The sequence below is a fragment of the Scleropages formosus genome, chromosome 19, assembly GCF_900964775.1.
Source record: "Scleropages formosus chromosome 19, fSclFor1.1, whole genome shotgun sequence".
NCBI lineage: Eukaryota > Metazoa > Chordata > Actinopteri > Osteoglossiformes > Osteoglossidae > Scleropages > Scleropages formosus.
Genome location: NC_041824.1, coordinates 21759263 through 21772213, shown reverse-complemented (window position 1 = coordinate 21772213; position 12951 = coordinate 21759263). Strand labels below are relative to the sequence as shown.

At 42.4% G+C, this 12951-nt stretch overlaps 1 protein-coding gene across 1 annotated transcript; it reads right to left on the bottom strand.

Annotated features, from left to right (window-relative positions):
- Positions 1-1914: 1914 nt before the first annotated feature.
- On the bottom strand, positions 1915-2976 carry neurod4 (neuronal differentiation 4). The gene has a single exon (XM_018760413.1). It carries the CDS (start codon positions 2974-2976, stop codon positions 1915-1917), a length of 1062 nt encoding a protein of 353 aa, XP_018615929.1.
- Positions 2977-12951: the final 9975 nt, after the last annotated feature.

The window sequence follows — 12951 nt, the reverse complement described above, 5'->3', positions numbered from 1 at the left end:
CTGTAGGTTTCCTCTGGGAGCTCTGGTTTCCTCCCATACTCCAAAGACATGTGTTTAGTGATTCTGAATTGTTCATACTGTGTGCTTGTATGTGTTGTATTGCTCTGGTGTATCAATGGGTAAATGTCTGTATGGGAGTTTATTGTAGGCATTGTAACAAGTCATCTTGGATTAAGATGTCAGCTAAACACATAGTAATCATTGCATTTTGCAATGTACTGTATCTGGCATTTGCTAAATGAATAAAGTTAAATGTGTTAAGTCTTTCACAAAATGTTCAATAGTATGTGTGCATGTATATTCTGTGTGCAAAATAAAGGAATGAATAAGGAATGTCATCCATTTTATTTAAAAAAATTTATTTGTCAAAAACCATTTTTCCATCCGAAAAGTTAATATACCATTTCTTGTAATCTATAGAAAAATCCTAAATTTCAAAACAAAGTCTTTCCATTTAAAATACTTTGAAAGGGCAACAGTGAGAGGAGGTGTTCATTTTTTGCCTTGGTTACAACGATGACAACAAAACTGATATCTGAAATATTGTTTCAAAAGTGAGATTGCATAGATAACTAATTATTGCTCTGGCTTGGATTATATTCAGTGGTGTGTTGACAACATGACTGAATTTGGCTTTTGTGCAACAACTTTTTGATATCTTTCATCCCTGAAATCATAGCTCCCTGTAGATTTAAGCAGCTGTCCCAAACAAAGTTAATGGTATGGAATACTATTTGTGGACTGATTTCAGAGGTTACTTCATGAGGCTGCTTGTCACATGTGTATCACTGGTCATTTTTAAATGGCATACAACCTCAGATCTAGAGGCATTCACCTGACAGATTCGGGATGTATGGAATCGACCGGACAGTCGGCCTGATCAGACAGCTACGGCAACAGCTGCAAATTATCTGCTTTGTCCACAGACTGGAGTTGTATTTGTTTGAGTTTCAGTACCTTCCAAAAAAGCCATCTAGACAGCTTTAGACTTTGAGTCAACCCCAACTTCAAATATCATTGGTTCAGTATAGCATATCATGGAAGATCCACCAATTTCTATTATCACCTGTGAAATAAAATATATTAGTACAATTATTAAGTGCAAGACATAAAAATATTTACATAAAAATCAATCGAACTGACAATGACCAGGGGATGGACACAGAAAATGACAATCACCTGAACAAGTTCAAATAAATAATTTAAATACCTAAATGCTGCCAGTGACTGACAGTGTACCAAAAACATTGTAGACTTAAAAATGTATGAAGCAATAATGATATAAACAACAGTAATCAAAATAAATATTAAATACGGTTATAAATAAATGAATCTGTGTTAAAATGACCATATTCAGCATTTTAAAAAAAAAAGTCAGGTCTTGAAATTGCTATTATAACTCACTAAAAACTTTGATGTGCCTTCCAGTTTAGGAGCAAACATAGTTGAATATTTATCTGTGCAGTTTATTAGTGCTTTTGGAAATATTTGTACTTTGATGTGAAGAGAAATATTACACTTAATTATTGTGTCCACAATTTGAGGAGTTTTGTCTTTACTCTTATGGTCAGAATAACAAAAGAATAAATTAAGTTTTTATTTTTGTAATCCTTATACAAGCCTGTAACTGTCTATAGACTCCATCCCACTTTACAACGCTGTAAAAGGCTCTGGTTATGTGTCCATTTGGAAAGCCAGTACACTTCTCAACAGTTACTAATAAGCACGAGAAAAAAATAAGTCTCTCTTTAGAATGGACTTGAGTTAAGGATAACAGAAACATTAACACTGATCACAAGTAAATTTAACATGTCCGTTCATGTCAGCCAGCCTTTACCCATTTGCAGAGGTTGAAGACCAGGCTGGAGTGTAATAGACCGTAAGTGTACGTGAAGGTCCCTCCTCAGTTCGTTTTCAGTCGTTGTAAAGGCTGGCCATCTGTGGTGTGATCATGTGGGAGGAGGAAAAAGATTCGAAGGCCACGTCCAGTGGCAGCTCATATCGGGATGCTTGAAAGAGGGCATGGCCCTGGGGTCCAGGAAGACCTGCCATGGTGGAGGGTGGGTAGTGGTGTGAAGAGAGGTAGTGGGCAGCTTGGACGGAGCGCACTGTGAAGTTCCTCTCCGTCTCATGAGGTGACGGTTCTTGCTTTAGGGCAAAGTTGCCATTGATACTGAGTGGAGGAGTAAGCGGCCCATCGTAGGGTGGAGTGCCACCACTGCAATCATTTTGGGATGAGTTTTCATAGGCCACTCCCTTAAAGCCCTTCAAGTGCAGGAGCTGGGAGGCCTCCACGGAGCCATAAGGTGGACTGGGAAGGCCTGGAGATGAGTAACTGAAAGGGTGTCCTTGTTGACCTGCCGCCACCATGCCACCCATCCCAGGTCCTCCACATTTCTCATCCAGCTTCTCCATCAGCATGGGGGTCGGCCCCAGCTGCAGACAACCAGCTACCAGGTTGCTGGTTGGCTGTGACAAACCCTTGCACAGCATTTCCACAAAGCCACGGCTCTCAGGCAACTGGCCGCTCTCCAGCACCTCTGATAAAGCCCAGATATAGTTGCGAGCCAGCCGCAGGGTCTCAATCTTGGAAAGCTTTTGGGTCTTGGAGTAGCAGGGCATTACCCGCCGCAAATTGTCCAGGGCATCATTCAGACCATGCATGCGTGATCGTTCTCGGGCATTGGCCTTCACCCGCCTGGCACGGAATCGCTCTTGTCTGGCTTTGGTCATCTTCTTCTTCTTAGGTCCTCTACGCTTGGGAGTCTTGTCTCCTCCTTCTACACCATCTTCATCTTCCTCCTCCAGGTCCTCACTACCCAGTTCCCCACAACCGCGGCCAGTCCTGGCCAACCCATAGCAGCGCATCTCTGGAGTTCCCTCTCCATCCTGTGAGCTCAGGTCTTCATCCATCCAACCCAAAGAGTTCACCAGTTCAGCAACGTCCCCTGACTTCCCATAAGGCTTTGTCATCATTTTGGTCTAAAGAGAGAGAATGCATTAGTCGGAATCTTTTCAAAATCATGCCTCACTGAGTTTGGTCAAATTAATATGAAAGTGTGAGGAACATGTTTTTTTTGTTTAGTTAATTTATATCGTTCGTTTTATACATTTATAAACTATATTGCAGATGTTCACTCTTTGGCTGTTCTTGGCTGATTTGGCAAAGTTCACTTGTGTTCGGTTTTCAGAAAGAGTTACTCGCATTTAGAACTTAGAACAAAGGTCACCTCCATCCCAGAACAGCAGCGGAAAACTGAATTACAGTCAAGTCAATCTGAATAAGTCCTGCATTATGTGTCACACATTTACAGCTTTTCCACAACGATTGAGTAAATACTTGCAGCAGGTGTACAGTCCTCAATATCACTGGACTTGTTCACCAGTTTTGAACTAGCACCAAGTATACCCACATTTTGAAGACATAGTTGAGAGAAAACGATCAGTCAACTAAGGAGACTGATAGTGCGAGCGTCACGATTCAGCACTGGGACCTGGACAGCTCCCATCAGAACGACTTCAGTCGCCCCGGTTTGGAAGCAGAGCAAAACTACACACCTTCCTTAGATTAGTGCGAGCTCGATTTGAACCCTTCATGGCTTCGCTCCCTGAAAAGCAATGGCATTAGGAAGGACCGAACATTGCTGTTGCGGTTGCTTTTCTCTGTCTTCTCCCCACCATCTCCCATCAGAAGGAGGAGGAGGCTGATTGAACTCTGCGGTTCCCCGCTGTTAGGTCGCTGTGTTGGAGACGCTGTCAATCTGGGACACGGCAGGATTTACTGTGCAGATAAAGCCCCCGAAAGGGGATTTAATTTGAGGTTAGCCTATATAGAGGAGTCAACAAACAGAGCCCTGCGACACGAATAGGGAATCAACAGTTAGGGCGGCTTCGCTGAAGGTCCGCTGGTGTGTGTCCTTCCTTCGTGAGTCCCGCACATTCCGCTCTTACTGTTACGTTTATTGCGTGGATTTATCCGGCGTTTCAGATCACTTTTTCTGTATTACATTGATGATTTTTTAAAGAGAAAGAGGATTTGAGATTATCCTTCTTTTGACGGGTAACACTATTCGGTCTCCGCGCAAATGACAAGAGAAGTGAATTGTTCAGTTCGCCTGTTACATAAAATAAATAACTTTGCTTGGCCCTCTACTGTTATTCTTTTATTTTATATATATTTAATAGCATGTATGTATTTGCTGTGATGTTATTTGTTTGTTATTTTATAGTATATCTGCGTGTTTATCTGCATTTGCGCAGCACTGCTTGCCACTAAAAACTGGGGCATATAAAGTTAAAGTAATTCACGAATTAATTATGCTCGTCCTACATCTTGTGCGTTTTATGAATTTTTATATTCAGGTCGTTCTCAAATTTTTTTCACATTTTCATGCGATACTTTGTACAGAGTTGTGGAATCTTGGAATCTCGAGAAATGTGGACCGGACCTCTATCCGTAAAATGAGATGTGACACAATTTCCATTAAATACCCATATAAAGGTTAAATAATTACATATTTTGTCGGAGTTGACGCTCAGTTCCTAAATTCCAAATTCCACATTCCACCAACCTGTTAACCCTAAGATATTAACTTTGTTGCTCTTCAACGTGTTTGAATTGTAGTAAAGTACAATCATTTTAGCTAAATTAAAAAGATGCGACTGAGATTTTTCTCACAGACCAGTTCATAGCATACTGTAAAAAGTACAATAAAAATAAATGAACGAGAGAAGCATTACAATTGTTAAAACTGTTTTGGTTTGACAAAACTATTTAGTGTGCACTGCTATTAAATTTGATTGAAAGTGTCAGATGACGCACCTGTTCCCTTCCTGCGTGTGTATTCGGCCGCAATGTCCAAGTTTCCAGACTGATGTGAAGGATCTGAAGGACGATGTGAAGGCAGTGCGGACTTCCAGGGATGAGTAACCCTGAGCTTTCACGCTTGTGTCTCGTGCGCTCTAGCTGTACACCCGCGCGCGCGGACCTCTCATTGCAGATTGGCTCTCTGAAGCTCCGATTTCGGCCTTTCTATCCCCGTGGACACGCCCCACCATGCACCCCCCCCCCCCCCCCCCCCCCCCCCCCAATAAGATCTAACTCAACGCGTGTGGCAGGCCCGTGGCCCGTGTTATCGACCGCACTGCCACGCATTGTTCACCAACTCTCTCTCTCTCTCTCTGTGTGTGTGTGTGTGTGTGTGTGTGTGTGTGTGTGTGTGTGTGTGTGCGTGTGTGTGTTTGTCCCCTACAGACGACAACAATCTTGGATTACTTTCCAAAAACACCAACAAATAGAAGTTTTTACTTTCTGTATATGATACGTTAATGACGGACCTGTCAGTATAAAAAGCTGGACCTTCTTTCATACGTAGGATGTCTTCTGCTCTCGGCCACTTGCTATACACACACACACACACACACACACACACACACACACTGCAGAAAAGGATGGGCAGCGGAACATTCCTCATGTTCCTTCTCATTGCAGACACGTCCTTGTTCGTTGGGGATTGTCAATTCATGGTGTTTCTTCTGTTCTCCACCGCACAGTTTATTGGATACACGAGAATTCCCATCGGCTTAGACTTGCAGGACATCAATAACAGAAACGTGCATTTCCCATTAAACAAATTACTTCTGATGTAATTTGTTTAATGGTTCTAAAACTCACTTTTCTTCTATTATATGCTTCCTCTGCTGTTGTACCCAGCATGTAAAATATATTCACGTGCATGTTCAGTTGATACAGCTGTAAATGCCATCAGGGGCCAGAAGGTATTAGGGCTGATGTCTTGTAATCTCGATGTTCCTGTCGAATCCCTCACTGCTAGTGTATAGTGTCCTTGATTATTTAGCCCTAAGTGATATTTAAATACTGAGCTGTATTAATATCTTTGTGAAACTGATACACTGTAAAGTCGCATTGGACAAAGGCGTAATTAAATTATATTTTTAATCATGAAATGTGCAATTATAACGATAAATGTCACTGTCCAGTTGTTGTCTGCCTCGTTATAAACTGTATAATTTGGCTATTTCACTGATGTGATCACAGGTCGGGTAATTATCCCAAACTGCCTAATTAGTCATTTGTGGTTATGGTGCTATTATTTAAATAAACGATATACAATGTTGAATGTAAAATATTTGCTGAATAAGAAGTATTGTAGGGTAAGTCTCTCTTTACTGGATGTACATGATACTTTACCGTGGTCCACATGGTCGGTGTCTTAAGAAGGGAGAGATGCGGTGCGCCTCACAGCGTGTAAATGTTTACAGCTCGGTGTGGTATGAGCAGGTGTGTGTGTGTGTGTGTGTGTGTGTGTGTGTGTGTGTGTGTGTGTGTGTGTGTGTGTGTGCGTGTGTGCGTGTGTGTGTGTGTGCTTTGCGCCCATCCTCTCATCGGCTTCCTCAGCGAGCGCCTCGCCGTTAAAACAGTCGTTAAAAATGAACCCAAAGAACCTGTTTGCCCCCAAACTCATAATTCATATTTAACAAGCAAATATAAACTGTTGAATTACTCTGATCGCTGATTACGAAAAGTCTATAGAGTATTTGTTTCTAAGTGAGATCTTTTCGTAAATTTTAATTTATTCCTCACCATCTAAACCTCAGTGGAGTCGCCACGAGAATTTCCCTAAATGACAGGGCCCGTTATTTATAAGATTATTATTTATTTTAAGTTGTCCCAGAATTCACTGTAACTTTATGTGATATAATTGCACGTATTAACGTTACATGAATCGAACTTTCATAAAATGACCATGCGAAAGTTGCGTGTTTTCTTGCCGACAACGCGTGCTGGTTCGCGTGGGCACAGTGGCGCGTCACTCGTGATCATCATGATGATGTTCTGCCCAAACGGTTCCTTCCCAAACGCCGGGACTTAACAAACACAACATATGTGAGCGAGTCCACAGTGGGGGCTCCATTGTTATCGTGTGCCATCGGCAGCCGGGGCTTGTGGATCGCACGTGGCCCTCGCATTGATCCCATTGTCCGCGCGAGGATCACATCTGTGCGCGCGCGTGCTCGCTCGTCCGCCCTGTCTCACGCGCCCCGTGACCCTTCAGCTTTCTCCCACGGAGCACACTGTACATGCACGCATTGCTCTTTCCATCTGAATGCAAAACGGATTTTTGCGTATTCCCTAAAAACATGTTTCGACTACAATAAATGAAAAAGTACAAACTTTCAACACCTGTAAAGTGATGCACTGAGACACTGAATTCATAAGAGACGCTGTTCCGTCACTGCTCTTACATTTTCAGTCTGGTTGGCTTTACTGTAACTTGATTACGTTCTGTAGAAACGTGACACTTGTCCGCGCGACTATGATCGATTTACGTGTAGCGATTGAAACTGACAGGTTTAAATTCGGGTTGAAAGAAAATTGCATTTGGCTTCGAAATTGCAACAGCTGAGTGCGACGGATTGAAATGGTGCGAAACTGACGACACATTTCTGTAGCCTGTAACTTAAGTAACATCGGTGGCGGGAGGGAGGAAAGATGCACGATCGACGATGCCTCATGAGAATAAATCTGTAATAAATGACGCACGCAACGTGAAGCCGCTCAAGCTCAATTCATTCTCTTTTTTATACGAATGTAAAGTTTGCAGCGCTTTTTTCCAGACTTGACTGTACACACGCCGTACATTTCACTTTTGTACACTCGTGGTAAGTGACCGAACAGATGGTCCGCTATGCAAAAGAGGAGCGCCGCCGCATCTGTCGCGTGGGGGGCTCTCGCGCCGACCTCCTTCCCCAAACGGCTCCCGGGCGCGTGAGAGTCGCGTGAGTGGACCGACACAGAAATCCACGTCGCGTGTCATCAGCGGCGGGCGTTTGTCTTTTTTGACGGCTCATATGTGTAGGTCCGTTCAACATTCAGATGTATGAAAACTGGTAATTTATGTGTTTTCGAGATTCTCGCGGTTTCAATGAATTCTATAAATTATAGGGAATTACATAATAAAGCAGCTTTAGCACCGTTGCCTGTAAAGTAATGGAAAAAAAACACAAAAAATCACTCAAATTACATAGGTCCGTTCAACATTCAGATGTATGAAAACTGGTAATTTATGTGTTTTCGAGATTCTCGCGGTTTCAATGAATTCTATAAATTATAGGGAATTACATAATAAAGCAGCTTTAGCACCGTTGCCTGTAAAGTAATGGAAAAAAAAAAACACAAAAAAATCACTCAAATTACATTAAGTTAAACATTTATTTTCGGGGGTGCGGTGGCGCAGTGGGTTGGACCACGGTCCTGCTGTCCGGTGGGTCTGGGGTTCGAGTCCCGCTTGGGGTGCCTTGCGACGGACTGGCGTCCCGTCCTGGGTGTGTCTCCTCCCCCTCCGGCCTTACGCCCTGTGTTACCGGGTAGGCTCCGGTTCCCCCGTGACCCCGTATTGGACAAGCGGTTATGAAATGAAATAAACATTTATTTTATTTTTGAATGTAGTCTTTTAACGAAAATGGCCCAGAAATGGTCCGTTTACAAGTGAGAACTATGATAAATGTAAAAAAAAGTCTTTAAACAGAAAAAAAAAAACATAGTTAATGGTGCAAATAACCATCTATATCTATTCTCAGTAAGTACATACATGTTCAATACAAACTCGCTGTGCACTGTTACCAGTTCACACAAAACGCATGACTTTGGGCTTTTTGAGGAAACCCACACAAACAAATTGTGCCCCCTGAGCAGGATTCGAACCCGCATCTAAACTCACACCCTAGGAAGCATGTGGCACCACCGCTACACCCTGTTCCTGGCACATATTGCGCACCTGGGTCTTCTGTGATCATATCGGGAGATTCCCAACATTTTATAAATATCTGGAACAAAAGTGTGCCAAAACAGACACTGAAGAAAAATGTTCTGTTCTAATTCTATATTTTCTTAATTCACAGTAAATTCACTAATTTCACCTTCACTAAAATTACTTACAACATAGTATATGTTTGTGAGGATAAATCACACACAAGCACATGTAGCTGAAACAAACAGGCTGTACCTATTTCTGCATTTGAGGTTTGGTGTGTGTGTGTGTGTGTGTGTGATATGAGTTTACTGCATGTGTGTGTCTGTGTCTATGTGTGTTGTCCCATGTGGTATAGAAACAGAATGTGCACATTTTTATATGGGTGGAGGCCCTTCACCCAATGGGTCTGTGTCATGCCTGCCTCAGCCTCCCCAGGCGAGCCGCTCCACTCAAAATCCTGCCTGTCCACTGAAATCCCATCTATCCTATGTCACACCTGCAGCCTAGACAGGGAACAGCGGAGTCCATCGTCCTACACCCCTCCCTTATGACCATTTGGCCCAGCCGATTGGGAACCCAGAAACTGCATCCCCTTGTCATTCACAGTGCAATGAGTGCACTTCATCCAGAAATAGCGCAAACAGGGAAAAAATATTTTCCGAGCCACCCAATGGCATTTAGATAACCTTTCTGGGTCTCATTTATGGGTCTCATATGGGTTTCATTTATGGTCTCTCGTTTATGGCCTGGAGAGAAACACTCAAACTAGACATCTGACCACTGTTCATGTGGATTGTAAAAAGAACCTTTTAAACGAGGGAATTAAAATGGCTTGAAATTACCTGAAGACATGCATTTAAACACATCATTTTATGTTGTGGATGGCAGCGGCTGGTGTAGTGGTGATAATGTTCACCTTGAAGTGGAAGGGCCCACACTTCGATCCTTGCACACCCTGTAGTATCTCTGAGTGGGATACTTACCCTGAATTCCTCCAGAAAATATCCCAACCTAGCATGGCAAGACACTTTGGAGAAAAGGATCGAATAAATGGATATATAATAAAAGAATAAATATAACATCCTCCTCATTTGTCATAGATGCTGGTACATTTTCCTGTTTCCTAAGACTGAGGTTCAACTAGTGCTTGACTTCATGCTGCTTTATAGAGATGACGGCAAAGACCGTGTACATTCCTTTTTCATGACTGACTTTAACCACACTCATTTGTGCTTAACTGGTAAATAATTGTATTTTCAGGGGAATCAAATGAATACGCCTTCTTCAAGGTATGATTTGCCATGTTTCTAGGACTCAAGCGGGCTGCCATTGTTTTAAAAGTGGAATCCAAATGAAACCTGCATATTAACATTTGAGAGAACATGACAAAAATTAATCAAACAGCAAAATAAATATCGACTGTCACAAAATTCAAAGAGGGATGGTCTGTATTTTTAGTGTTTAAACAGCTTCAGATGCAAGGGAAGCAGGCACGGCTGTCATGAAGGGCTGTGCAAAAGCAGTTTGCATTGTGTGAATTGTCGTCACGTCCAACTTTATCAGTTGTATCGGTTGTCGAGACCTTTGGACTAATACCCAAGCTTTTCCAGTGTGGGTCTAAAAATTCATTATAAAAACACTACAAAATGGCAAAAAAAGCCGAAATATATTTTAAACGCGTTCACATGGAAAGTGAACCTTGGGGAGAGGGTTGAACTCCAAGAGAATAAGACAAAATATTTTCACGAATAAACATTTTTATTTGAAAATACAGCTGTGTTCGTTACATATGTGATTAATGTGCAATATACACAAAAATTTGTGAATTCTTCCAGGAACAGAAGTATCCTCTTGCCTCACATTTCTTTATTTATTTATTTGTAGCGGTTGTTTTAGGGGGTTTGTCTCACCCCTTCACCAGAAAAAAAACATTGCCACAAGTGAGACGCATCCCGTCAGGGTCCCCCGAGGCTGGGTTGGAGAGGAAAGGGGAAATGTGCTCCGCTCTGACAGATGGGCCCTTGTCCTGTCTTTCTACCGCTCGCTCTCAAACACAGACGCACACACTCGCGCACACTGGGGCAGCACGAATACAATAGGAATTAAAACCCTGCACACATGCTCCCCCTGAAAGCTGAGCCCCTTGTAATATTCATAAAAGGATGGCGGGAGCTTGTATTAGGAGGATGGGGGCTGGGCGGGGGGTCAGCCTGAAATGAATGCAAATGAGGTGCTCCCCAGTTTCCAAGCTGATGAGCAAAGTGCACACTTTTCTTAGAAGATGAAAGTTTACAGCCTCTTATGGAACGCTAAAAAATGCTCTCTCTGGCCATCTTGGAAGACCTGCCCTCATTTTCCCAACTTTAGAAATAAAATACATCTACGTACGATTTAAGCATCGGTGCTAGAGAAAAGAGAGCCGTGATCCCATCAGTTTATCTGGATTGTAATTGGACAATACCCATACAAATAAATATATATAATATATAAACTTACCTGTAGTCATGCAAACTGAACTCTCATTTTGGAGATGACCTGAGTGAAATAAACTCTGATCTTTAACTTATATTTATATATTCCGTTCCTAGTTTTTGAATCTGAACATCTTATGCAATCTTGATGACAGAAGTGCCCAAATAAGTGTCACTTGTTTTCTTGGCTCAAAAACAGCATGTATTTTCTGTGTAGACCAAATTTTTGCATAACTGTTCAAAAACAGTCTTGTGTGACTGTTAGAGAGACTTTTTTTAAATACTTTTCATGCCTTTGTCTTATGATACACATCATGTGTACTTTCCGGTCTCACTTTTTGTTTACTGTATGTGTGTTCCTGTGTCTGTGTGTTGTCCTATGTGGTATAGAAACAGCATGTGCACATTTTTATATGGTTTTTATACGCATTTTTAAAAAGTTACCATCAGTTATATGTTAGACGGTACGATAGCAAATACTGTTCCAGGATGCATTTTACAAATAGCACGTCATAATGCCAAATAACTGCTATCTATAGATATATCTATCTATCTGCTAATAGGGATCCAGACTTTTCACTTGTTTTCTGTGTGTTTGTGTGTGTGTGTGTGTGTGTGTGTGTGTGCGCGTGTGTGTGTCTGCGTGCAAATCCCAATGCGAGGGGAGGCAACATGCACACAGCTCGTGTGTGTCAGCAGGGTGCATCCCAATAGAACCAAAGCGACCCAGGTTGTTCTGTAAGCTGCTGCTCACTGGAGCTGAACACGACAGAGCATTTCGCCCCCCCTCTGGGAGAGACAACGTCCCCCCCGAGTCTACACACTGCGCAGACAAATATAGAGAGAGGCATTGAGAGACATTGGAGTGGGGAGCAGGAGCAAAACAAAAGGGGAGACCTGAGAGAAGGGAGCCTGTTAACATCCAGTTGTACAGTGCAAACCACCACAGAAAAACACAAAAATATACTGTACAGTTTCTCCTCCAGCGCACAGGCACGTCATACAAGAAACTGTATCAGAATACTTCTGAGAGAATTAGAAACTTGAAAACGAGGAAGGTAGCATATGCAGCACACAGTGCAGCAGCTAAGATCTTGGAGATGTAACCTGAAGGTTACTAGTTCAAGCCAAGTTTGAGCTGTATAATCAGTTTGAAAGCTTTAAGTTAATAAGATAAAACTGTCAGCTTATTAAAAAGTGAATCTGTTGTCTCATTTTTTATAATTTGTTGAGTGTGCGCTTCAAAATTAGTAAGGACAGTGAGATGGGAAGACGAAGTTTCTCCGTTCATCTTGAGCGGACAGCTGACCAACTCTCTGGCCTGGATAGTTAGATGAAGTCTGGATGGTGAAAACTGCATAGGAAGAAAAAGGTTCAATCCCCACCTCCGGCTGTAATACCCTTGAGCAAGGTATCTACCCTAAATTGCTTCAGTAAAACTACCCAGCTGTGGAGAAAAGCGTCAGCTAAACGTAAATGTAAGAAGCAGACAGGAAGAGCAAAAGGAAAGAGTGTGGGAGAAAGAGTGGGAAAAAAAATGGAGCAGAAATAACAAAAGAGGAACAGTTCACCTCAGAGTGTGAAGATGAGAATGTAACTCAAACCTGGGTGGCACGGTGGCATAGCGAGTAGTGCTGCTGTCTGACAGCACCTGGGTGGTGCAAGAGAACGTGGGTTTGATCACCGCTCAGTCTATGTGGGATTTG

What these genes read in the sequence shown, in the direction of transcription:
- neurod4 (XM_018760413.1), bottom strand. Translation starts at nt 2,976, where the DNA reads ATGATGACAAAGCCTTATGGGAAGTCAGGGGACGTTGCTGAACTGGTG.